Source organism: Colletotrichum lupini, chromosome 3, assembly GCF_023278565.1.
Source record: "Colletotrichum lupini chromosome 3, complete sequence".
In the NCBI taxonomy this organism is placed as follows: Eukaryota; Fungi; Ascomycota; class Sordariomycetes; order Glomerellales; family Glomerellaceae; genus Colletotrichum; species Colletotrichum lupini.
Window position 1 is genome coordinate 758,854 of NC_064676.1, and position 26,709 is coordinate 785,562.

Sequence of the window (26,709 nt, forward strand, 5' to 3'; positions counted from 1 at the left end):
GTTGTTTGCTACGTTAGAGGTCATCAATAATTTCATAAGGTTTCCAAAGCTGCTCAGATTGCCCACGTGCTCCATGCCGGAAGATGGTATACCGTTATCTATCCCATGCCCGGACCTTTACATCGTGCAGTTCCGAAATATGGTGAATTTCACTGGGATTAAGGATGAGGCTTACAGGCGAAAAGTTCATGGATTTAATGGTCACCTCTATGAGTGACTAGTGAAACATTTCGTATCATACTGAAGTCGCTGCGATGAACACTCCTGTCATGCTGGTTTCTTGACCAGTCATAAAAGCCATCCGTTGTCACGAAAGTCCACGGCTTTCTTTCAAGCCATGGTCTCGAAGTGTATACTCGAACCCCTAAGATTACCATCCAAAGTTCTCGCAGTGTACTTCGATGCTTATGTCGCCAGTGGCGATACAGTTTGCAGCTGCGTTCTGGACAATCTCGGTCAGTGACTGCGGGCCGCAAGCAGCAATCAACACCCGTTGACCAGGCGCAGTTGACTGCAGCGTTTGAGTGATGGCCTCCCCAGCCCGCAACTTGTCGAACTTGATATCGCACAGCCCCTCAAGACCCAACGATATATCTCCCTGTGGTACTGCCGCAGCCGAGGGGAGAGCTTCCTTGTTCTGCTCCGCGCCAGACCCGGGTAAAAGAGCTTCAACCTTCTCGTTCGGTGACTTCAGAGAAGTGGGCGACGAGACATTTTCGGACGACTCGTTGAAGGAGGCCGTGGAGCCCTCTCGGGTAACGTGCAGTAACACGTTCACCCCTGCGCCGTGTTGGCTCAGTGACTGAAGGTGATCCGTGAACCATTCTAGATTTTCTGTCACACACGTCAGCGTTCACTCCACACGTGTCGTTAATCGAATTAGACAAACCCCTCTTTCTGACGGCCCAGATAAAGTCAACACGTTTGTGCGATTCAGACTCCAAGTGCTGTAAGAGGCTGGTTGCCAGGCCGAAGGTAAACGTCGCCCCGCTGCCTCCGGCAATCAAGACCACCTTGTCGTAGTTCTTCGGGTTAGGGAACGCTCCATAGGGTCCGTCAACAGAAGCCCACACAGTTGTACCAGCCTCGGTATTAGCTAGATCATGCAAAGCCTTGGTGAAACCATCATGGGAGCTGAGGACCAACTCCAGCCCCCCGCGAGGGGTATTGGACACGATGGTAAAGGGGTGTGTTTGGAATGGGCGAACACCGGGAATCCAAACGAAGCAGTGCGAGCCGGGAGTAGCACCCGACAGAGGCTTCTTGATGACCAGACGAACACCATTGTCTGCCAACCGGTAAATGGTAGCGCTGTTGTTGACAAGGTTGTACAGCATTCTCGACCCCCGAATCAGACGGTCAAGTCCCCAAATTGCGGCGATGAAAACCATTGCCACAGGGATCTTCCATATCCAGTAGGGCCTGTGAAGCCCAGTGAAAATAACGGCCAGCAGGAATCCCACCAGGTGGCTCACATAAAACCACTCGTAGCCAAGATTTCTTGCCAAGCCCATGAGCAGGAGGAGCATGGCAAAGCCTGCGCCAATGCCCTCCCAATTTTGCACTTCGAGCAGGGTGCTCCACCGGTCCTGCATTCCGTAGTATACCATGTAGAAGATGGCGTGAAGAAGCATCTGAAGTACGGCCGCGTACCCGGCTAGACGGTGGAAGAAGTTGAGTCTTTCGTAGGAGTGTCCGGTCAAGACACCGAGGGGGGTGTTTTTCAGACCGAAGAAGACGCAAAGCGCCATGTTCGCCGTCGACATCCTGTACATGAAATGTCAGCACCCAACAAGGTGGCAAAGGGACCCTTAAAGTCTGACCATCCAAATCTTGCAGCAAAATTGCTCATCTTTACCTTGTCAACATGATGAAAAGACATGACAATGTTGACGCCTACGAAAGCAATAGTCAGCAAGGCATGGCCTCCCGTTGGGAAACCCGGCACCTTGCGAACCAGTAGGCTTCGTATCTTCCTGCCGGTTGTTAGAGCTGATCGAGCGCCAAGTGATTTCTGACGATAGTCCTACCTAGAAGCCTTGGCAAGGGGCGATGACGAGCCAGTTCTTGGTGACTTTGATGTTCTGCGTTTGATCCATTGCGCCCAATGGTAGATAATAAGAGCCGCAATGACACCTGCCACTACTCCCGCATATACCTTGACATTCCACTCATTCAAGAGCTGTCGTGCGTTAGGCGGCTTCGGTTGCTTGGCTGCACGGGATTCGATCATGTTTGCCAACATTGAGTGTTGAACAAAGCGTCCAGTCGACAGCGATATTGATATGAGCAAAAGTGGCAGACTCTCTCTCGGACCAAACTACCGCACCTTAAGAGGATTTGGCGAGTTTCCTCATACACTTATATCAGAGCTCGATGAAGAAAATAAGAAAATAAAGCTCTGCCTACGTATCAATCTAGCTCCAGCAAAATGGTCAAAGTGCGGAACGTTTATCCCTTGTTCCACTATCAGATGCACTGATTTCAATCACGGACAACTTCCTTGGTCGAGAACCTCATTTTCGTATCATGTTCCCACCGAAAATACCGCATCGCTTGCGAGACTGCGAACATCGGACGGCTGAATGTGACATGGAAAAGTCAATCATTAGCTTCACGATGGCCCTGATTGGATCTAATCAGATGTCTAGATAATCTTTCGCGCTAGAGCCACACACGCCGGCGGGTTAGGTTCTGGCCTGGATCGTATCTTGAAAAGAAATGACTCGCTTTCGATGTCGATCTACTTACCAGTGACTTGTGTGACTTATTGACTTCTTGACGCGAGAAAGGAGATTTGAATTCTTCGGGTAGGTGCCAGTGGGTATCCAAGAGACCATGGGGACCCACGAATATGTCCAACAAGTTGCCATGTGTGAGGTGGGTAGGTTCGAGGACTCTACGCTTACGAATTCTATCGCCATCTGGTACCCACTTGAAGGCTTTCTTCACGTACGCCCCCAACAATTCCCAAGGTTCCAGCGGCTTTGGTGGATTTGATAAGATTCTTACCTTGGTCGACTGGACCACGGAATGATATCTCGCCTTGTGGGCTCGTTAGATCTTTCTGATTCCGTCCTTGAGAAAAAAACACGATCCTAACTTTGCCGGAGTCATCGGAGGAATTGCGACGGATAAAACAGGCTAGTAAAAAGTCTGTTGGGCGGCCGGTTGGGACCTCGTACGTCAGAGGAGACTAATTGCAGGGTCCAAAGCCTAATTTCGGCAGGTTGTCACGACAAACGATGCCTAAAGCAACCTTTTTCACTATCCTAGTATTTCCCAGACCATGGAATATTGTAGATGCCTTGTGAAGGGAATTAAACTACATCATGTATTCCCGTCAAACAAGAGCCGACGTGAACACTTCTCTGCAGTTAAAGAAGGCTAATATGAACGACGGTCGTTTGGAGCCGTGTCGGTTGCGTATCAGGACTCTGGGCGTGGAAACAGTTACCGTAGAAAGGAACGAATCATCGTTGAGCGAAGGAATGAATGTGGAAGTTACTTGTCATAGTTTTAAAAAGCGGGTACAGCTCTCCGCTGCACGTGGATACTCGAAACTAGGTCTGAGAAAGGCATCTGGGGGTGTGGACAGAGACGACCTTGTGGACAGACGCTACGGATACCCATTCGACTCAACCAATCGACAAAGCATTCAACAGCCGTGCCAAAGTGGGATCGGGAATAAAAGTTTTTCAGCCCATGTTTTTAGTCCTGCTAATCAGAAAACCGTCCCGGCTTCAGCCCCAACCGGTGCTTCGGGTCTGTCCGACTTGGCTTTTTGGGGGGGCACCACTTGACAAGCTTTTTTGACCATAACTCCGAGATCGCAACTCCGAGCAGTTTTGAGCTCGTACGACCGAGCCCTGTCTTTTAGTCGCAACCATGTTTCTTAATCATGTCTGACATTACCTCACATTGGCGGTTGCAATAACTTTAGATTTTGGAATAGAGTGGCAAGGTCCCCGCCATGTGTAAAAGTCGCTTGCAAGAATTCAACATGCTCTAGCTAGTTCTAGGTCACAAAGGCTCATATCTCATTTTCTCAGAAAGACGGTGTTAATGTAGTCCGCCGTGACCTTACAGCGTCTCGTTGAAACCGGGCGGAACGCATTTTGGATGCATGAGATAAAGAGCCTCGGGTAACCTTTCTTGGACCACTTTTGTACAACACGCAAATAGGCTATTCCGCGTACTTGAAGATAACGATTACAGACAAACGTCTACACGATGGGACAAGATTAGGCCCTTATTCTGGATTTCTAAACAATGACCCACGAGAAGATCGTTCAAAAGCCGACTGAATCCTCCTGTTGAACCAATTACAAGAGAGATCGAGCCCACGTGTACACAGGGAATTTTTCGGTGTCTACTTACTTACTGTGAAGTTGATAATAGTGTTGGTAGAGGGCGGAATTCTAGAAACATAAGGCCTGCGGCTTCGTGGATACCTCGAGGCAAAGTGTGCTCGTCCATGGAATTAACGGACTGTACGCAGAATTCGCCATGCTAATGGCTAACATGACCACGCGTCCCGGCAATCCTGGCACCTAATGTAGGTGGTTCTTCAAGTGTAATCCACCTGGAAAGCAGTGCGGTGTAATTCAACTGAGGCCACACGGCTTAACCCGGGCACACGCGGATATTCGGTGTTAGAAGGCATGTCGTTCGCCCCAGAAACCCTCTAGAAACAAGTATGGAGAGTAGGCAAAAATAAATGAAACCGTGGGGACTTACAACGTAGTAGCCGTGGACGCTTTTCCCAAGTTGTGACTATAATGGTTCGACCTCGAATCGATGTCTCTTTTGAGATGACACGGGTTCTCGCAAAGACCCTCTCATACCTGCCGAATCCCAGTGAAAGTCGGTAAGGATCAAGGGGTTGGAAGTGCGATTTCGGTGGAGTTTTCCCAAGCCAATACCAGTATAGATGGATTTGCTGACAATCGTGGGGGTGTAATGAAAAAGACGGACTCTACAGGGGACTCTGGTTACCAAGTTCTTGGGAAGACCTGTAGTGAAAGCAAGAAGGCTGGCTGCCGCATAGTCCCGGCAAACCATCCGCCTTGGCTTGCGGGGAGATGTCAGGAAGATAGTGACCAGGTGCCCGACTGTGGACACTGATCGCCCATATTGTCGCCGACCTATTCGCACATAGTCTACTAGGTATCTTTGTCATGGTTTACAGAACAGGCAATGAACCCCCAAGAAAATGGCAGTGGTCCGAGTTGAGCATGGCTTACTAAGTTCGAAGTGGCCTGGTATCTATCGCTATCCGATTGGAAGTCTAATTCGACCGCGGCATATAGCCGACTGCGCAGGGGCTAATTAGGGGCCCTATTTACGATTATTATAGCTAGCCTAACTTACGGTTAGAACCTCCTTTTTATACCTACTACGTAGATATTTATATAGTTTAATTAACCTCTTTATTAACTACGGTTCGAACTAACTACTTTATAATAAGGATACTAATACTAATTAGTAATTAAATTCTATTATTATAGATTAGTAAGGTATCTCGCTATATAAAAGAGACGACCTCTTAATACCGCACGGGATAAGAGATTCGTACTAATTAACCTTACAGAAGTAAATAAAAAAAGGGGTAATTCTTAAATACCGTACGGAATTAAGTAATTATAGCCCTTTACTACCCACGAGAGGTCGACGTTTACTACGTTAAACTACGTTAATTAATAGAACCGCTTAAGTAATTAGCCTTTTACTATCGCTCTAAGTAGCTTTTTTACTAAACGATTTTTCTATAGCCGGCCCGCGATTAGAAATTAACTAATTAAATTAGTAAAAGTATAATATAAAAGAGTACCGCGCGATCGAAAAAGGGGATCTTTAAACGTAAATATTCTTACTTAGTAATAAAAGTAACTTTATAAGAGTTATTAAGCTAAGAGATCTATAGTATATAAGAAAGTTTATTATTATAAGGACCTTATGAGTACGACCTTAAGCCCGCGATCTAAATAACCTCTTCGTAGCTCCCTTAACTACCCCCTAAGTATTACTTAGGAATATAGTATAGGGGACGGTCTAACGAGGGAGGAGGGGATTTAGAGGTCTTAATAATATCGAGCTAAGAGTATTATAGATCTCGGAGATTAACTTAAGAAGAAGGCGGCTACCCTAAAGTAGTCCTGCGACCTCCCGTTAGAGTTATTATTAGCCTAAGAAAAGGCTAAAAAAGACGAGGATTTGAGGGGAAAAAAAAAGAATCCTCTAGAGGGCCGCTAAAGGGCTTTTTTTTTATACTAGCTCCCGGCGCGAGATTACTAATTTTAAGAAATTAACTAAGGAAGCTATTTAGAGATTATAGAGAGCACGAGGCTTAGGAAGCTAGAAATATATAAGATAGTAAAAATTAGTAACTAATAAAGATCCCGAGACTAATTACTATATCTTTTTATAATAATATAAACGTCTACCGCTACTATTATTAAAAAGAACTACTAAAACCTACCCTTTTTTACTAAACGAAAAGGAGGATCTTAGTAAGTACGATAGCTAGTAATTTAGAAAGGTAATAGTAATCGCTAAAAATAGTAAAAACGAGAGTAGTAGCGAGACGGTAAGAGGAAACGGGAATCTCCTAGACCTTAATAAATTCGTTAAGTAGTAAAAGCACGGATTTACTACGACCTATGCGCAGATTAAATATATCCTTATTAAAATTAAATACGCTAGCGACTATTAATACGGGCATAAGCTAGAGCACGACCCTTAGTAAGTTAAGGTAAAGAAGAAGAGGACGAAACCCGATCCTAAATAGAATCCTAATCCTTTATAAATAGGTAAATATTAACCCGGACTATTAGGGGACGTAAATATATAGAATCGTAAATTAGCCTAATAATAAGCAAATTAACGCGGTATTAATCTATTTAACTAAGGTTTATAAAAAAAAGGGGCTATAGAGGTAACCCCTATTTTATAAGATCGTAAACGACCTTAGTTACTAGCTAAATAAATAGTTCGCGAGCGCAAGCCTAAGAATCGTAAAAGTAGTTAATAAATTCCTTTACGGGCGAGGGGTATTACTAACGTAATTATAATCGCGAGAGCTATACGAAATACTAATAGTAATAATTATAAAAAAGGAATTCGTACTATAAAACTAAGCATAAGTTAATATAGCGTATAATTACTTTAACGAATTTAGAAAAAGGGTAAACGACTTAGATTTCCTCTCTATAATTACTAATAAAAATCTATTATTATAAAAGGATATACCGGGGCAAAATATAGTGCGAAAAGTACGATAATTAATAATTCCGCCTATTTTAATTTATAACTCGTTACCGCTACTAATACGAAATTCGGTACCGATTGGCTAATAAAAAAGGAAATAAATAACCCGAAGTTATTAATAGTACGTAGCGACGTAAGGATCGCATATAAATACTAAAAATCTAGTAGTAAATACGAAGCAATTTATAAACTTTAAAAAGATCTTCTTAAAAGAGAAATTATACTCTAGGGGGAAGTATAAGGTCTTATAAAAAACCCTAACGATATTTTATAATTACTACGAAAAAGTCGGAATTAGGGAACACTAGTACTATTTAGTAATTAATATCGTACTTATAAGCAAAGCCTCTAATTATTACTACGAAGCGGTACGTAATCTCGATCGAAACGACTTTTTTAATATAATTAACGCAATCCGAAGCCGCTTTAAGACCTATAATAAGAACCTAGAGCTCCTATTTAAGCTACGAGCGATTTCTTTTATATCTATAGCTAGGATAATAGAGGGCAAATCGCGAATAAAGATCCTTAAAAAGCTTATTAATCGAATTAATAAGCTAGCGAAAACCTAGCTAAATAAGGGGATAAACGAGCGGAAAGTTAGATATCTCTATACTATAGTCTAACGTATATTAGAAATAAAGATTACCCTATACTAAGTACCCAAAGATTACGAGACGCTCTACTCGAGGCTAAGATCTAGTTTTAATATTAAAATAAGAATACCGCGCTAAACCTATTTCTAAGCGTATAACGGCCCTTATTAGTAATATTAAGTCGATCGAACGTATAATAAAAAAAGAAAAGAGGCTAAATACGGTAATCGCTAGTAAGGAGGCCTAGATTCGTTAAATAGGTAGAGATTTAACTTACGGGTAGGGTAATAAAAAAAGTAATATTATATTTATAAAAAGGATAAATATTAGTTAAGTAACTACTCCAAAAAAGAGCGTACTAAATCGTACGAATAATATAAAAAGTTAAGGGTAGTAGATAGTAAAACTAGCCCTCGTTAGTTTAATTAATTCTTTATTATATATAAGGGTAGATCCGGGGGCATAGAACCTAGCGACGGTAGCTAAAGTAGCGGCTTAAAGTATATACCTCCTATAAAAGATTTAGAAAATAAAGAAGATCTTACCCCCTATACTAACGAATTAGATTATAACAAAATCGAAGATATTAATTACTCTTTTTTTGCCCCGTTAGCCTCTAGAGGATATATAAAGCTAAACGAATAGAAAGTAGCAGAAGCTCTTAATAAATAGGCTTTTATTTACGGATAATAAGGGAAGGTCCCTTAGATAACGGATATAGAGGCGGCTAAAAGGGCAAATTTAATAAGGCCGAAGCTTATTATCTTAATAATTAAAGAGAAAACGCTATCTCTCTCGATATTTAAAAAAAAAAAATATAGTACTGAGCATATCTAGGGGTAGCTAAAGGGGTCCTTTTTATACTACTTAGATCCCTTAAATACTAAGCTCGTATAAGTATTCTATATAAGTAAAAAGTACGGCCTAGACGATTTCTATAGGATTATCCTAAATACTAGGGTATCGTAATAGTTAACTAGAGGAAAAGGGCAATTCTAGGCGCTATAAAAGATCGCGCTAGTAACGCTTAATATATTAATAGTAGGTATTACGAGGATTAGTTTTGGCCTAGGTAAGGAAATTATTACCCTAGGTATAGTAAAAGTAGAGATATATTTTAGAACGATAACTTTTTATATTTTACTCGTTAATACCCTATTTCTCTTATGTCTAAAAGATATAGATCGACTAGGTATTATATTTAATAATACGAGGAATAGAATCTCTAGCGGTAAGTACTTCGAAATAATTAAATAACGATAGGGGCATACGTTTATAAAGCTTACTAATGATATAAAGTCGATTAATTACTTAATAGAAAGTGAGCTTAGAAAACTATACTAGAGATTTAGGTACCCGTCGGTTACGAGGCTATATAACCTCCTAAAGTAATTAAGTAATAATAATATCGAAATAGGGGCGCTAGAGTAGTTAATAAAAGTATGCTATTAATACTAAATAAATGCGCAGAGCCTACGTAGATTTAAGTTTAAATTGCGTAATGAGCTTAACTTTAATTAAGAAATCGTCGTTAATATCTTCTACTTAAATAGTTAGCTAGTAATATATATAATTAACGTAGCTATATCCTTTTAGGTAGGGCAATTCTTCTAAAATTTATAAGTAAAAATAGTATAGGTAGCCTTACGAAAAAGCTAGATCGATATATACTAAGGACCGCTAGACGGTATTAGAACCGACGCTAGTACTAGCTTTAAGTTAATAGAATTTAGGAATAATACGACGGCCTACGGTATATAGCTAAAAGTCGTACCCGTTAAAGCGTACTATAGTATTAAAAAAATAAAAAGGGTATACTAGTAGTTAAAAAGGGCGTTTAGAATTATTAAAGAGGAAAATCCGGATTTTACTAATAACGAATGCCTCTAGATAGTACTTAAATACTATAATAATACTATAGGGCCTAACGGACTTATACTAACGCTATTAGTATTTAGAGTATATTTAAGAACGACCTTAGCCTCGCTACCGTTACTAAGCATAAGCTAACGAGCCCGAGTAATTAAAAAAGTAATACGGGTACTGCGCGAGGTAAGTATAAAAAAATAAGTTAACGAGGTAATTATTATGCGCAATAGGCCCGATATAGGGGATAATCTAAATATACCGCTAAATTTAAATATACGAGTATAGTATAAAATTATCTAATAATAGGCTAGGCTATATAAGTTAATTTCCGTTAACGAGCGCTCTTATATAGTTATAAAAGATCGCGACTAGCTACTTAAAGTATTAATTACGGTAGTTAAACCGTACTATATAAATCCTAACGAGGTAATTTCTAACCTATAAAAAAAAGAAGAGCTAGGGGAAACTATATAACCCGCAGTAGAGGCATAGGAAATTATCTTTAATAAAATCGTCGTAGTAATACTAATAGACGATAAAAAAGAAAAAATTACTAAAAGGGCACTAATACTACTAGCGAGACGTTATAAAAGACTACGACGGCAAGCCCTAACATAGCAATTTATTATTAGTAACAAAGTAATTAATACCTTTTATATAATAAAAGAAAAAGCCGATTTCGAGCTAGCGGTTAAACTACGTAAGGAAAGTATAATTATAATTACTAAAAAGCCGTATAAGGGATTAGATCTTATCGAAATAGATACTTTTCGTAATCGAGGGGTCTATCAATTTATCCTATACGACTTAGAAAAACATATAAACCTCCGCATATTTAAATTATAAATAGTTCGTAAAATTAAAGAGAAAAGAACACCCTAGCCGTATGAGAAGTCTAGATACGTAATTTAGGGGTATAGTGACGTTAAAAAAGCAACGCTACTTACATAATTGCCTACTATATAGCGCTATAGCTAACGATTAATAATAGTACTAATAGCATTGCTATAAAAGAAGGGATACGAGATTTAGAGCCGTAATATTACCCAGGCCTATACCTAATCGGCCACAAGGCTTATAAGGAAAATCCTAGCCTATTTACTAAAAGAAATAGCTAGTAAGTACCTAGAAAGTACGATTATTAAAGTGCTTAAGCTACTATATAGGCTCGTAGAATCGGGCACCTATTAGTAAGCTACTTACTACGATTTTTATATTAATTAATTATTAATAGTCACCTCTACGTACGACCCGTACTTACTAATCGCAGAGCACGAAGGTAACTAATTTAAAATTATTAGAATATAGACTAATAATACATTAGGCCTATCCGATATTAACTTTATAAAAAAAGAGGATAAAGAGCTCTAAAAAGCGGGCTTCGTAATAAAGCTAAAAGAGGTCCTTATAATAAATACCCCCCTAGTATTTAACGGCGGGATTCTTATAATTAAAGGGGAAACCGTCGTTTTTTAATAAAAAGGGTAGGGTAAGAAGATTAACCTTATCGATCTAAACGTAACTAATATTAAAAAGTAATATAAGGCTAAGCTCGCGCGAGGGGTATATATTACGAGTATTTATTAGCTTAAAGTAACGTTTAATTACGCTAGGGTAGCGTAGGCTATAAATCTAACTAAACGGGACGTTAAGGTACTTAATAAGCGGCTTAAGTAGTAGTAAACGAATCTCGATCGAGGTCTCGTTTACTACTTAATCGACCTTATGACTAGTAAGCTCTATATCTTTATTAATAGGTTATTTACGAATAATAACGACCTTATTTCGTAATTAGGGTATATTATTATCCTAGCTAACGAGAGTATAAGTAAGAGCGAATTTACTATATATAGTAATATAATCTATTACTTATTAACTAAAAGTAAGCGGGTAACGAGAAGTATACTAGTATTAGAGGTTTATAATATAGTTAACAGTATTAACCTCTTTTATGCGATTTTAACGACGCTAAGGAAAATTACTAATCGAATTAGCCTTCTACCTATTTTAATAGTTATTTATACCGATTCTTACTTATTATATAAATACCTCGTTAAATTAGGAACGATAAAGGAAAAGAGGCTTATAATCGATATTATAGCCCTTAGGTAATCGTACAAAAGGTATAAAATACTCGAGATCCGTTAGATTAATAATAAAAACAACCTCGCAAACGCTTTTATAAAAATAATACTAAATAAGGGATTAGAGTAATTCGTAAGTAGTAAAAAAGTTACTATACGAATAAAGGGATAGGTTATATAAAAAGAGTAAAGAAAAGGGGAAAAAGGAGACGACTTAGTAGACGGGCCCGAGGTCGAATTATACTTCTAACCGTAGTAATTAAATTAATAAAAAAAAGAGAAAGTTAGTATTAGATTAGAAGTCTAATTTAACCGTGGTATATAGCCGACTACGTAGGGGCTAATTAGGGGCCCTATTTACGATTATCGTAGCCAGCCTAACCTACGGTTAGAACCTCCTTTTTATACCTACTACGCAGATATTCATATAGTTCAATTAATCTCTTCGTCAACTACGGTTCGAACCAACTACCCTGTAATAGGGATACTAACAATCGCCGAGTTGACACCTCGGAAGGCCGAGGGATCATAGCTACAGCCTACGCCACGTTCTGGTCAAAGTCCCACCCGGGAGGAAGCCCGCGTCACCCAGTCGCGTTTGATATGAAGCAATTTCTCTGCGTACCCGTGGAATGACATCGCTTCGGCCTCAAAAAGTCTTCTGATGCTAGTGGAGGTTGGGTAGATATCCCACTGAAGTTACTTTTTCTGCATTTCTGCAGCTCCCCTCAGCGGATCCTCCTAGTCACACGCTGTAGTCTTCCTATCTTGTAGAACGCTACTATCCGAAGGATGGTGGGCCGCTGGGTCCAGGTAGAGGCTAGTAGATCTAAAGCTATGCCTCATGCAGGTGTGGCTGTATTCCTTACCGAGTAATGCGATGAGAAAACATTTCATACCATGCCCCCGTACGATTGCTCGCGTGTTCATGGGACAACATGGAGCGGTGTCCAAATGCTTGGCTGGTCCACGAAGGGCATTGAAGGATATCCTCTAAGGAAACTGCTAGAAATTAAACCAGTGACACGTCCAAGGAAAGGATGCAGACTGAGTAAACAAATATTGTCCAACATAAGAGCGGGTTCGCCACATGGTTTAATGCTGTAGACTTCAACTGAAAGTCGTCGAAGGTTTGAGGCTAGTGAAAGAAGCAAGAAGGTTGATGACTATTCGGATATTTATTCGAATTACTAGGTAAATGAACCAAAAAATCCAGAGTATTGGCATAGGGACCGAAGTCTTGAGTGTGTGTGTGCCCTCCACCAAAGTTTTCGTCCCCTCCATGGATGAGATCCGGCAGCACAAAGATCTCCAAACCAAATAAACCCCGAGCCCGCCATCGGGCCTAATTATTTCAGTGCGCTTGTAGTGGTTGACATATCCTTCTTGGGTTCGTTGACAGAGTGTTCAGTAGGCGTAGATGTTCCTGGCATTTCCTCAGCGGACTCGACCTTGCCAGCAGTCTTTGGCTTCATGAGGGGCCAGTGACCATTGACTTCGTGGAATCTCAGAAGCACAAGCCAGCAAATGACAAAGATCCAGTAGACATTATACGAGATGACAGATCCGTAGGTGGCAGAGTTGTTCCAGCCGAAAATGGCATTCAGGAGACCCCAGCCACCGCCACCGTTCAACTGAGGGCTGCAGCACTGCAAGAAGTCAGTCTCGCGATCACAGGTCCCATTTCAGCGCGTGTTTGGGTACTTACGTTAACGTGCCAAACGCTTCTGTCGATATCGTAGGATCCAGGACCTGCGCCAACCTCAGCCGCATCACCACCGACGGCTGTGTTCCATTCCTGTGCTTCGAAGAACCACACGGCGCGCGAAAACAGACCAGCAGCGACGATGTAGAGCAAGCAGGTAGAGGCGACGAGGAAGATTTGAATCTTGGAAGTAGATCCGCTCCTGAAGATTTCTCGTTAGAGCCTTCTGGCCGACCATTCTGGTGTGATAATAATTCTTACTTGTAGAGGAGGTAGCTCGCAAAAACACCAACGATCAAACCAACCACGACCGGGAGGGGTACGGCAGTAGCAGGTGCTGCGAAAGTGACGCCAAAGATAAAAACGATCATCTCAATTCCCTCTCGCAAAATAGTGATGAGGGGTAGGAAGAACATGACGTATTTCTCCTGGTTCCGCTTGAACCGAGAGCCAAACGTCGAGGTCGTTGTCTTTGCTTGGGGCTCCATGGCCTTGGCAAGTTTGGCGCGCCATTTGTCTTGCAGCTTGCCAACTCGAAGGAGAGCAACTCCCATGAGCGTGATAATGATGGATGCGAAAAGAGCAAACGAGCCTTCGTAGTAGTATTCGTGCGCTTGCCAGCTGTCTCGACCGACTCCGTAGAAGACACCGATGATAGCGGCCGCGACTATGATGCAGAGGGTGAGGCCGAGGGCGGTTCCCATCCAGACCTGCGTCGCGTGACGGGTTAGCATAACGCGACGAAGTTCGCAAAAGGATAAAAGCTAGGCCAAGACTTTACCTGTTTACGAAGAGCCTTGTAGACAGTGACATCGCGTCCGGGGCCTCCGAGGGTCTGCTTCAAGAAAGCGAGGAGAACAGAGACAATGATGCCAGTCTCCAAGGACTCGCGGAAAACGACGAGGAAGACGGGGACCGAAAATACGTTGACGGCCATCTTGCTCGTGATGATGGGATCAGTGTGAACCTGTTGGATGAAGTCTAGTTCGGAGCGAAGGTTGGAGGTCTCTTAGCCGAGATCGATGAGGCGATGAAAGTCTTTATCAATCTGGCTTGCTGATCGAAGGGGAGTAGTCGTGCCTATCGGATCGAGTCTGGTGCTTCTCCAAGCCGAGCTCGGAATCGGAGGGGTCTAGGTATGTCGACACGGCAATCATCGGAGGGCAAAGAGTCCAGATGAACCCACCAATACATGGGAGGTCGATATTGTAAAACTCTGCGGATCTTGGAGGTGTGCTGATTCTCCTCCCATCACCTCAGGGGTGGTTGATGGATCGATTAGATTGGATTACCAGGTCCGAGCTGGGCAGGAAACAGATCGAGAAGAGCGGGTGTTTCTCGGCTAGTCCTATCAGGTATTTTCTCCTCCAAACACTTGCGATGATCATTGGCGCTCAACGTGAGTCGTGACACTCGTACTACGCTGTTAAAATTGCTTCCACATCCAACACAGCGGCGCTCAAACACAATCCTGGTAGCCATGTCGTTGAATGTATCTCGACCGTACCGCTACAAGATGGATCTAAAAGCAAGCTCGAACCGAAGATGTCTCCACAAACGCAGGCCGGTCGTGTGATGGTGGGGGGCGACGGGTGGAGGAGGCCCCGAAGGGTCTCCCGGTGCTAAGCATTTCTGCCCTACTAGTCTAACCCCGGTGCTTGCTGATCAGATGGATAAGATAATTGAGTGATTTTTGTGCCGGCATGGATTTGGCTTTACTTCCATGGAAAGTGGCGTCCCGGAAACGTTGCCTCTGAGAGACCCTGTTCGTCTAGAGTCGGCCAGCCTCCGGGAGGGAAGAAAAATCAGATGACTCCGATATGTCCCCCGATACCCCAACCCGTTCAAGTTGAAAGGATCGAAGACTGATATCGGCGGCAACGGTTGCTCCTCCTATCTTCCCTTCTTTCCCTTTCAGTAGGGTGTCACCCACCTCGTTTCCTGTCGAAGAGCCAGAGATAAGTTCTCGTCTTCCTCTCATCGACAGCCAGCCAGGACATCGCGCTCCTCGCCAATTCCCATCGCGGCTACTTCTGTCATTCGAGACAGCCTACGGAAGACACGCCATAGACCATCTTCACTGGACCATAGAGTGAACTGAGGTCGCCATGGTCAAGACTCTGTCTCTCGCGCTCGCGTGCCTGGCCTCGCGGCTCGCTGCTGCAGGGACAGTCAACTACGACTTCACTGTCGGCTGGGTCACTGCCAACCCCGACGGTGCTTTCGACCGCCCCGTCATTGGCATCAATGGAAAATGGCCCATTCCCCAGATTGAGGCCAACATTGGCGACAATATTGTGATCAACGTGCACAACGACTTAGGCAACCAGTCCACTTCGCTGCACTTCCACGGGCTGTTCATGAACGGGACCACGCACATGGATGGTCCGGCCCAGGTGTCGCAATGCCCCATCCCGCCGGGCTCATCATTCCTCTACAACTTCACCGTGAGTAGTCGCACCTCATAACGTTATAGTTCGCATGGCAACGAACTCTAGCAACGGAGTGTTTACTAATTCCAATCTTCACGGTGATCCAGATCACCCAACCGGGCACATACTGGTATCACTCGCACACCATGTCCCAGTACCCAGACGGACTCCGCGGCAGTCTCATCATCCATGATCCGGACAATCCCTATGCCGGGGATTACGACGAGGAAATCGTCTTGACGCTTTCAGATTGGTACCATGAGCAGATGCAGAACCTCATCCCGCCGTTCATGAGCAAGACGAACCCCACCGGCGCGGAGCCTGTGCCAAAGGCAGCGTTGATGAATGAGACGCAGAACCTCACCATCTCGATTCAGCCAGGCAAGACCTATTTGATGCGCGTCATCAACATTGGTGCTTTTGCAGGACAATATCTCTGGTTTGAGGGGCATAACATGTCTATCATCGAAGTTGACGGTGTCTACACACAACAGGCGACTGCTGAGATGATCTACCTGTCCGTCGCCCAGCGCTGCAGCTTCCTTCTCACAACCAAGAACTCCACGGCCGAGAACTTCGCCATCGTCGGTAGCATGGACACGGTAAGCTTGAATCTTCCAGAATGATGCAGATACATAAGGCCGTTCGTGAAGAAACCATCTCAAATGCTAATGTAGATATTTTCACCTCCAGAAATTGTTCGACACTTTGCCCGATGATCTGAACTGGAACGTCACAGGGTGGTTGGTGTACAATGAGAGCAACTCACTTCCGGAGCCGGCATTGATCGATGAGCTCAATCCTTTTGACGACATGACGCTGGTACCACACGACGAGTTGGCTCGTTTCGGAGAGCCAGACCAGACCGTTGAGCTCAACGTCATCATGGACAACTTGGGTGATGGTGCCAACTATGCGTTCTTCAACAACATTAGTTACAAGGCACCAGTGGTTCCGTCATTGTACACTGCACTTACAACCGGTGCCGATGCGGAAAATGCCGAAGTCTACGGCGACTACACCCACAGCTTTGTTCTGAAGAAGGACCAGATCGTTCAAATCGTGGTCAACAACCTGGATTCCGGTCGCCACCCGTTTCATCTTCACGGGCATCACTTCCAGTCCCTATACCGTGGTGAAGAAGAGAGCGGTACTTTTGCAGACTCAAACATGACTGAGAGTGACTTCCCCGCCGTCCCTATGCGCCGCGACACTCTAGTCCTCTGGCCTGATGGAAACATCGTCCTCCGCTTCAAGGCAGACAACCCAGGTATGTCCTTGCGATCTGGTTAAAACTGGGATTTATACTAATCCTCTTTTCGTATAGGCATCTGGCTGTTCCATTGCCACATCGAGTGGCATGTTACCTCGGGGTTGCTGGCGACCTTTGTTGAGGCACCGCTGGAGATCCAAAAGTCCCTCACTCTGCCACAGAACCATCTCGATGTTTGTGCAGCTGGAAACGTGCCCGTTGCAGGTAACGCTGCCGGCAACACCAAGAACCTTCTGGACCTCAGCGGCCAGAACGCACCTCCCGATCCGCTCCCGGCTGGGTAAGTATCAAACTCCTCACGGCCTAGATGTACCTCTAACAGGATTTCAGATTCACGACCAAGGGAATTGTCGCGTTTGTTTTCAGCATCATCTCAGGCGTTCTGGGCATCTGCGTGGTTTGTTGGTACGGCATGGCGAACCACGTCTTAGAGACCAACAACCCCGCCGCTACGATGCTGAATGTCCAAGAATCATCCGGCTCGGCCACAGAGGGCGAGACTAAGCGACCTGCCGGATCGACCGAGAACTAGAATGACGCGGTGGATACCCAAACGATACCTGTTTCTTAACAATCCTATTTAATCTATTTTGGTATATCCAAGCACTTTCCATCCCAGCCCTATCCAGGCAGCTCCGCCACTGGAGTCTTCGGCGATTGTGCCCATCCTTTATCTGGTTCCAATTTTGGACTGCCCCTGTATCCAAAGCCCGCTGGTTCGAATTTGAAAGGCCGGGAGGTGCCGTCCAACTCAGTTGCTTCGGACTCTGGCCGCGCCGAATTCGCTTCATATGGCTTGGCCATACCGCCTTCGTACCCATTTCCCTTTTCAGTCGCATTATCCATCTCTGCCGCCCCCGTTTGTCGCAATTTCCTTCTGGAGTACCATATGTATATCAAAGCAGCCATGAGGACCAGGCACCCTCCCGCGATACCAACGCCGAGTCCGACTTTGGTAGTTGTCGTCAGACCCGCCGTATCGTCTGATGAAGAGGTTTGTGTCGCAGTCGGCTGTGATGTTGTGCTTGATGCTGTTGTTGTGGGAGGCTGAGCTTGAGCGGTCGTCGGGGCAGGTGAAGTTGGAGTCGGGGTTGTATTGGGCTGTGTAAGAATCGGGACATAGCCAGGCTGCCAGATGACGCTTCCTCCAAGTGAGGTCGGAAGCTGTACAACGTTTTGGAGGATCGAGGAATCGGTGAAGGCGACGGTTCGGGATGTTTGTGGGCACCAGCACGCGTCTGCTGATGTCAGAGTCGTGGGCTTCGCCGATTGTTCGCAAGCCACCCATTGTTCTGAAGTGCCGTTGCAGTAGACTAGACCTGCCCACGGTTGATCTTGATATCAAATAGTTAGTCTTATGCCCATGGATACATCTCTCTCATCATGGCGACTGCGACTTACCACTCATGGCTCCTTTATCCGGACAACTCGCGTCTCGATAGTCTGGGTCGCTACAGCCCGCGAGATATGTGATTCCGAACCGACCATTGTAGCAAGCATGGCTTGACAAGCACATGTCGCCGCCCTGGCAACAAGTCTTGTACCCAAGGTCTGCATTTCCACACGGAAACCATTCTCCCACCTCGTCTCCTGGTCCGTGGTAGCATGTACCATTGCTGATGTAGGGATTTGACGAGCTCATGATGTTTTCCTGTCCCACATTCCTCCCCCGTCAACAAGATTTCCTTCGTTGTCGTCGCAGTCCACCGGTAGACTTTCGCGGATGTGCTCTTGTCGTGAGGAGGGAAGTTCGTGAGGGGCAATAATTCGGTTCTCACTTGCAACGGAGAAAAAGAATGGCTGGGACGGTGACGAACAACGCGGGAGGGAAAGGGTGGGAAAGCATTGGTAGCTATATCCCTTGCGGTCCTAATTATGACGGCGTGGGCCATGTCTTAGGTTGGCTGGTTGGACTGTTTGCCAGGGCAGATTGCCAAGGCCTGTTGGTGCAAAGAGATGCAACCGGTCCCGTGGACGAACACTTTGTGCATCATCACCCCAAAAAAGAAAATGATCAACTTTCTACCCCCCCTTGGAGCTGAGTCTGTCCGAAGCCGAGACTTGTCACGGCTGCTGTCAATACGAGCCCTGCCAGCTTTAATGCGTTTTAGCTCTAGACTTTTGGCCTTTATCCGACCAACAGAGGTTTCTCTGGAATGTAGCCAATGATGCCAAACGCCGTTTTCAATAGTGGGGAACGAAGTCCTCTGGGACGAACCGTTTGACGGTTTCGAATGAACAACTCTGTTGGTTTTGCATGGTGCCACGCTCAGCTCCTGCACGCAGCTACCCGTTGAATACTGCGCCTCCTCCGACAATTACAACTCAGCAGGGATTTATTGCAAATTCGTTTGCCTTCCAAATTCTCAGCTGCAGTCTCGCTCCATGCGGCCAGCACAGCTTCAAGAATCAAGGTGCGTCGTTGCTCAGTCTCCTTCGCCGTTGACGGTAAGCGAGGCCAACGGGTGCGACCTGCATGAGACTGACGCGGGGACATGCACCGATGCGACCATCGACGCGGGCTGCTTTGAAGGCTCGCGGCCGAGTAAGACATTGCGATACAGTAGCGTGTTGTCCCGAGAGCAAGGGAGGCTAGCAGGGCTTGGATGTGACGCGCCAACTCAATACCCATCCGGACTGATCTCGGTGTCCGCAAGGAACAATCGATTTTTGACATTTGGGGGGTCACAAAGACCAACAACGTGGTTGCAGGGGAGAACATGCATGGTTTCCGGATTGCACCGGAAGTCGGCACGCATGAAAGGTGGTTGAATGACCATCTCCCCGACAGACTAGGTTCTATTGAGAATGATTGCATGACAAGGCACAATGATAAGAGCCAACTGAGACCTTTCCCATTTTCTCCTGTTCTCTGTTGGCTTCGTATGACATCCAACTCCATCGATGTCGCGATAGCCCGAGGGCCGTGCCGGCGAGGTGGGTATCGGATTCAGTGGGTCACTCGGGGCCGGGGCAGTCGGGCTTCCGGGTCCCGGCAACGAGATTCGGTCTCCAGAGAGGATCGAGGAACTCCGACAGCCACACCCAACGTAATCAAAGAATAGATCTGAAAATCTCATCATCTTAATGTTGTATACTGATTTGTTTGAGGAAATTAGTAAGGATATTGGTCAACAGTGTCATGCCTTCAGCACTACATCGCAGTCGGCCTTAAGCCATGTCGCATCGGAGGCAATCAGTTGAATCCATCCGGCCAGTAAGCCTCAAGCCACTCATATGGCTCCTCGGGCTCGTATGCGTTCTCCACAATTCCCTCCCACTCGGTGATGGCGTCTCTCGTCTCGTTGTACAGGGCGTACTTCTGATCTGGGCCGGTGCCAACCGTGATTGGAACGGTTTGCATGTTGTTTGCAATCTCTTTGTCGACCATCACCTTCAAGTCTTTCAGCTGAGTGTTCTTGATGCGAATCTCGTCGCCGTAGTTAGGGTTAATCTATCGATGACAGGATATTAGCCGCATGTCAAAGACCCAGGCATAATGATTGGGTACTCACGATGCCCATCCTGTTGCCATTGACTGCGATAACGTTCTGAATGGTTGCATTCCGCTTTGACTGGTTCAGGCAATTACCGCAAGATTGGTAGAAGGTCTGAGGTATAACATTAGTGGGATTTCTAACCATGGTGAGCATGGAGAGAGGTTTGACGAACTCCGAATCCATCAGCATAGAAGCCAGTGATGTTGTACTTCCCGCCAAGAGAGTTGTCTTGGAAGATCTTCCAGAAAGGTCAGCAATTTTCTTACTGGTCATGGCGCAAAGAGAAAGGCCGACCTTGTCAGTGGCATTGCGAGCGCCGCCACCAATCACTCTCAGTTGAGTGTTCAAGCCCTTCGAGGTGAGGGCGTCCTCACAAACATCCTCCCACCACACTGTCACACAATCAGCTTAGCACTTCTAAAACAGAACACTGTCCCACCATTCTCAACCCATGCGTCGCCCAATGCATGGATTCCCTCAGCCTGGTGTTTGCCAATAATGACGTTGCGGATTGTTGAGCCAGGGAGAAGATTGAAGACCGCGTCGGCATCCGTTCCCTCTGCAATGATGGACAGAGTTAGTATAGGTTCTTGGATCATAGAAGAATCACACCGGGGTCAAACATGCCAGCTTGTTCATTGCAGCTGCCTTCAACACGCTCGTAACGCTTCATGCCTCCGTCGAAGACCTGCCCAGGAAGGATGTACATGGCTTCCTTAAGGACGACAGTCTCGTTCGGAACCGGGAACTTGGTGATAGGAAACGGGAACCGCGGCGGTGGCCGTTCACCAAGGTCGCCTTGCGTCGCATCTGCGGATCCGCCTGGGCCATCGCCTTGCTGGCGACGCTCAATGGCAGCGGATTGGGCCAGAGCAAGCAGAAGAGAGAAAGCTGATGCGCTGGTGACCTTCATGGTGACTGCGGTATGCAACGATCTCGGTGAAAATATCAGGTCGCGTTGAGAGCGTCAAAAGCCTCGGACTTTCTGCGATCAATCAAGAACCTGAGAGAACAATCTTCACTATTCGATGTAACCTGAGCCTCTTGCAGGTCGTCGTGCTTCTTTAATACCTAATTTTTCCACGTCTTTCACCTTTCAGTCCAAACCTCTCAGAGCTCTCCGAGTTGCGTGGTTGATGGATGACATAGCTCCAAGAGCTCACATCCAACCCCGTCATTGGTGCTACCCTACTAGATCGTCAAAAACCTCATGGGAAAGGGAACATGTAGGAGAGAATGCAACGGAGGATTGAAGGTCAGAATTCCCATGAATCAATGCTCGAGGATGGGCTTACAAGCCCCTTGGCAAAGCTTGGCGTTTGTTGAGATGCCCACGCTTGAGCGGTCTGGCGAACGCCGGGCTGATGTCCCAGCTGGCCGGCGCGACCCCGGACCCGCACCCCGCTCATTATTATTGGGGAACCGAGAGAGGTGGGATTTCCTCCGGGAAAAGAAAAGCTTGGCTTCATGGGTCGAAGTCTGGATGCCTTCAGGCGAGGCTGACGATCTTGCGGGGAAAGAAAGATTGACGTCGTTGGGGGTGCGGGGGCAAAGATGATAACCTGGAGAATCCAGCTGTGACCAGCAATACATTGCTAACTTGCATCAGAGATTATTGGTCAATAAGCAGGGGCTTAGTGTCAGTCACAAGAATTGTCTATGGTATCTTCAGGGGCCTCGTCTGAAAGCAACATTCTTCATTTGCTTTACGAAAGAAGAACATTCGCACGACAACCCCAACATAGGATTATTGGGATAACGTATTCTCAGTCGATAGACCTGGTGAGACTGCTGGAAGAGGATTATCATCTAGGAATAAGTCAAAAACTGATAAAAGTTAGAGAAGAGAGTTGGAGAATGTGGCGTCGTGATGGTTGCTTGCCAAGCCATGTACGCCATGCGTTCTAAGTGGCACAGGTACTCGCGTCCCTCATTACCACCACTAGAGACAGTAGAAGAGTACTTGGCAGGCTGCGAGCCAAGTCTCATCTGCACTGGCTTGTCTTTGCCCCGACCTTTCAGCATCGCGAAGTCTTACATCAGGTCACCAAGGATACATACTGGGGAGCCTGACCACTACATCGGTGCCAAGATTGACCAGGCAAAACAATTCCCTCCAATAGTGTGTTATACATCACCTTTTATGAAGAAACCAAGAGCATATGTGAGCATAATCTGCACGTGGTTGCAACAAAGGACGATATGTGTAATATGGGAAATGAGCAGAGCACCTGCCCGCGATTTACCTGCCTATAAGTAAGCAGGTAAGTAATATAGTACAAACGGTTGCGTATGAGACTTCGACCATTCAGGTTCTCGGTTGGTAAAAATCCTACTGTCTTCAATTCTCGTAGTTTCCTCACGCAACATATGCCAGGGCACGGAGACCGATATTTCTGAGAGTGGATGGCAATATCATGGCTATCACCTGTTCACGAATGAACACATTCTATGTGTCCGCATCCAGCCAAACCATTGGTGTCAGCGTCACTGGGCAGTGGTCTATCATGGCTTTCGCACGTCAAGATACTCGAAGCCAACCTGACGTGATATACCTGCTCAAAAGTGGAGCGTATCTCAGCCATCGCCAAGATCGTCAGGTACAGCTTCAAGATCTAAGGTGGCATTTTGTCGGTCTAGTCATCGATCAACAACTAAGACGCTGCAGACTACCTAGCTCACCGGGAATTCATGTGAACGGCACACCCCCACGCATACTTCCTCGAGGCTTCCATTACTGAGTAGGTCCAAGCAGTAGCGCGTGAGTGGTCAGAGTAGGATCGCTATCACATGCCTCCACATCAACTTGAACCTTGCAGAGAATAGGACCAATTGGAACAATGTGGAAAACTCAACTTGGATAAGAGGCCTGTGGGATGTGCCGTTCACATGAATTCCCGGTGAGCTAGGGGCGTCACCAGGTTACGAAACTCCTTTAAGTCATAGCAGCAGATCGTGCCCCAATATTAGTGTTGGCTTGTACTGATGCTGCTTGTTCTTCCTTGCTATATCAATATGTGCTATGCTTATGCGCTCTCTCTCTTCTCAACCTCCTCAACCTTTGCCTGAGCGTGAACCCTCGCGACTCCAGCCGCAGAATCTTTGCCGTCGAAGAGCATGGAAATTTCTTCCAATGTAGGACCCCTTGTCTCCACGAAGAAGAAGTATATGACCAGGCACTCAATTACCAGACTGTGGATACCGCTTCGTCAGCTTCTATTCAGGACAACATCATCCGGCAAGGGCACTTACATGGCGATGTAAACGAAGTAAAAATGCCACTCCAGCTGCTCAAGCCCCAAGGGGTTGACCCATTGGTTAAAGACACCACTCAGTGCAGTGAAGCAGAAACACAAGGTGAGGCCTTTGGCGCGAATATTGTACGGCAGGATCTCGACGGTGTAGGAGACGGTCAGGCCGGGCCAAGCGGCTCCCGCGACACCGTAGAAGACGAAGATCATAGCCACAACGGCGATGCCAGCCGATGAAGACTGGGTTTGGGCGTACACTGCGCTACAAGCCGTCCAGATGGAGAATGAGATGAGCATACCGACGCCGGCGAAGAGGAAGAGTACTCGGCGTCCGATTCGGTCGACGAAAAAGGCGGCCGTGAGCGAGACAAGCCAGCACCAGATGGTCAGGTCACCGTTGATGTAGGATTGTGTGATGGAGCTGAGAACCTTCGTTAGATACTTCATTGACCGCAACCATTGCAGAGAACGTAAAACTCACTCTTTGATGCCAATAGTTCCCAGAATAACGGCAAGCTGCACAATTTTGATTAGACGCAATGTTCTTCAACCTGTATTCTCAGAGTTCACAACTCTGAGAGCACCTGCGGGCTGCTTTGGAATACCAAGAAACTTACATAGTATGACACCAAACCGTTACCACTGCACTGGGAAAAGATAGCAGTCGCAGTAATGAGCCCGCAACGCTTGCGATTTCCTGGAGTTCGCACGAGTTCCATCCAGCCGCTTTGTGCCGAAGCCTCCTTCTCAAGCCGAAGAGTGCTAGTGATCTCGGCAAACTCCCAATGCGCGAATTCGTCGTTTTCATTGTTGTTGCCATGGTACTTGATGAGAACCTTCTTCGCCTCGGCCTCCTTGCCCTTGCTGATCAACCATCTTGGGCTCTCGGGAAGGAACCAGATGGCCATCAACTGGATGCCCGGCATCATGCACTGCAATCCGGTAGGTAGTCGCCATTGTAGATCGCCGGCTTGTTTTGTGAGCGTTCCGAAGCCTATTTCACACCAATCATTAGTAAGATGCCATGATTCGGGTTCCAGGGAACTGGGTACATACAAGACCAGGCCGCAATGATACTACCCAAGTACCAGAGCGTGTTGTAGAGAGTCGTGACCTTGCCGCGATGCTGAGGGTGTGCCACTTCGGTGATGAGCAGGGGACAAGTGCCGTTTGAAATATTAGATCCCGCGCCCATGATGAAGCGACCGATGAGGTACATGGCGTCCCTGCCAGATCCAAAGGGGAAAGACTGCAGCAGCGCACCAAAGATGACGAGGAGGCAGCCGATGGCGGTGCCCCATTTTCGGCCGAGGCCGTCGGCGATGTAGGGTGCGAAGAGGAGGACGAAGAGACCGCCAAAGCCTGGCATGGCACCGAAGATTCCGAGTCGACTTCCTGAGGGGTGGTCGAAGACTATACGAAAGTTCGTCAGTACACAGACGTTGGAGACATGGATATCGGTTGAAGATTGTGACATGCGTAATCACAACATGCCACAACCATCACATTCATCTTACAGGTCTGCCATGACTGCATGGTCTGAAGTCCGTTCAACAAGCTTCCGTCGTAGCCTAGTGTCGTAGAGCCCAGGAAGAGGAAGACCATCATGAAGTAAAGTTTCCTCAGCTCTGTCTGCTTAAACCACGGCAGCGTCGATGCTTCGGGTGGCTGTAGATGCGGATCGTCCATAGCCGCAACGTCGACGTGGTCAACGCCGTGACTTTCCTTCTGCTTCAGATCCATGACTTCGTTGCGAGCTGGGTATAATATGAGTCAAAAAGGAAAATGCAACACTCGGAAAAGAAGAGTTGAAGGGCCTGGTGTTCGCTACCGAGATGCCGGCTTGCTGCACCTTATGATTCCTGGGTAATGGGACCGGGGCAAGTGTACTTATAATAAATCGGTAGATGGTTCTGGGTGAATGGCATCTCGATATTGCTCAACGCCCGCCAACCGTGCCGTGGCCCTTTCCCGCTTTCGAACTGAACAGCCCACCCCGGAGGCGAAGACCGAGGGTGCTGTATCCGATGACGGCTCGAAAGCGGCCGAGCAAACAGGCCACACAACTCAACAAGATGGGCTACTCCTCTCCCTATGAGGCGTCACTGAGAGAAAGCGGGTATCCAAGTTTTTGCCAGTACCGAGAAGTAGGAGCACGAGACATTAGATGTTCATTGGAGCGACAAGTCCCCGTGGGGGTGGATTGCGGGAATCTCAGGGAAAAGACTGGACGAAGAGAAGAGAACAGGAAGTACAAGATCCAATATTATTTCTCCACATTTAGGTTCCGGGGAAAGCTGCTCGCCGCCTGTTCATGTCAAGGTCTGGTCTGTGGCACATCCTGGGAGTAAGGTTAGGTAGGCATGGCGTGGTCAATTAGTTAGTCAGGGACGAGAAATTCGTTCAAGTTCCTCCAACCCAGCGGTCCGGATGGGCTAGCCCATGAAAATGACTGAAGAATGGATTGTCTGGGGGAAAAGGTAACCTCAACCAACCAACCAAATGACAGAATTGGACTTCCTACCCAGCGAGCAACAAGCATCTGCAGAAGAAAATCACAGCGTACTTGCTTTCTTTCGTACGAATACCAGCAAAGAGCATGAGAAAGCAGGGAATGTTAGAGTTCCTGGAAGGTCTGGAGCTATGCCCTTCAGAGTCTGGGCCTGACTCGATTCGTAACGCCCCAGTGCGGGGCTTTTCCCTGCAAGTTTCTCCCGAGCACATGGAGGC

The 26,709-nt window shown here is 46.3% G+C and overlaps 6 protein-coding genes across 6 annotated transcripts; 1 reads left to right on the plus strand and 5 right to left on the minus strand.

Annotated features, from left to right (window-relative positions):
- Nucleotides 1-370: 370 nt before the first annotated feature.
- On the minus strand, nt 371-2,233 carry CLUP02_04949 (uncharacterized protein; the record flags this gene model as incomplete). The annotated part of the gene is made up of 4 exons (XM_049283958.1): nt 371-834; nt 890-1,767; nt 1,824-1,976; nt 2,031-2,233. The coding sequence occupies 4 exons, from the start codon at nt 2,231-2,233 to the stop codon at nt 371-373; spliced, it is 1,698 nt and encodes a 565-aa protein (XP_049141101.1).
- A 10,934-nt stretch (nt 2,234-13,167) lies between these two features.
- On the minus strand, nt 13,168-14,911 carry CLUP02_04950 (plasma membrane iron permease; the record flags this gene model as incomplete). The annotated part of the gene is made up of 5 exons (XM_049283959.1): nt 13,168-13,467; nt 13,527-13,725; nt 13,785-14,233; nt 14,305-14,504; nt 14,899-14,911. The coding sequence occupies 5 exons, from the start codon at nt 14,909-14,911 to the stop codon at nt 13,168-13,170; spliced, it is 1,161 nt and encodes a 386-aa protein (XP_049141102.1).
- Nucleotides 14,912-15,631: 720 nt separating this feature from the next.
- On the plus strand, nt 15,632-17,760 carry CLUP02_04951 (multicopper oxidase; the record flags this gene model as incomplete). Its single annotated transcript, XM_049283960.1, has 5 exons — nt 15,632-15,970; nt 16,063-16,557; nt 16,649-17,225; nt 17,283-17,508; nt 17,559-17,760. The coding sequence occupies 5 exons, from the start codon at nt 15,632-15,634 to the stop codon at nt 17,758-17,760; spliced, it is 1,839 nt and encodes a 612-aa protein (XP_049141103.1).
- An 89-nt stretch (nt 17,761-17,849) lies between these two features.
- Nucleotides 17,850-21,641, minus strand: CLUP02_04952 (polysaccharide lyase family 3; the record flags this gene model as incomplete). Its single annotated transcript, XM_049283961.1, has 14 exons — nt 17,850-18,547; nt 18,630-18,879; nt 18,936-19,028; nt 19,143-19,209; nt 19,370-19,435; nt 19,511-19,865; nt 19,918-20,020; nt 20,057-20,258; nt 20,462-20,682; nt 20,744-20,839; nt 20,901-20,966; nt 21,023-21,120; nt 21,168-21,287; nt 21,341-21,641. The coding sequence occupies 14 exons, from the start codon at nt 21,639-21,641 to the stop codon at nt 17,850-17,852; spliced, it is 2,736 nt and encodes a 911-aa protein (XP_049141104.1).
- A 35-nt stretch (nt 21,642-21,676) lies between these two features.
- CLUP02_04953 (uncharacterized protein) lies at nt 21,677-22,422 on the minus strand (the record flags this gene model as incomplete). Its single annotated transcript, XM_049283962.1, has 4 exons — nt 21,677-21,771; nt 21,822-21,911; nt 22,024-22,323; nt 22,377-22,422. 4 exons carry the CDS (start codon nt 22,420-22,422, stop codon nt 21,677-21,679), a joined length of 531 nt encoding a protein of 176 aa, XP_049141105.1.
- Nucleotides 22,423-23,754: 1,332 nt separating this feature from the next.
- CLUP02_04954 (uncharacterized protein) lies at nt 23,755-25,722 on the minus strand (the record flags this gene model as incomplete). The annotated part of the gene is made up of 6 exons (XM_049283963.1): nt 23,755-23,920; nt 23,981-24,400; nt 24,461-24,495; nt 24,564-24,973; nt 25,036-25,392; nt 25,497-25,722. The coding sequence occupies 6 exons, from the start codon at nt 25,720-25,722 to the stop codon at nt 23,755-23,757; spliced, it is 1,614 nt and encodes a 537-aa protein (XP_049141106.1).
- Between the last annotated feature and the right edge of the window lie 987 nt (nt 25,723-26,709).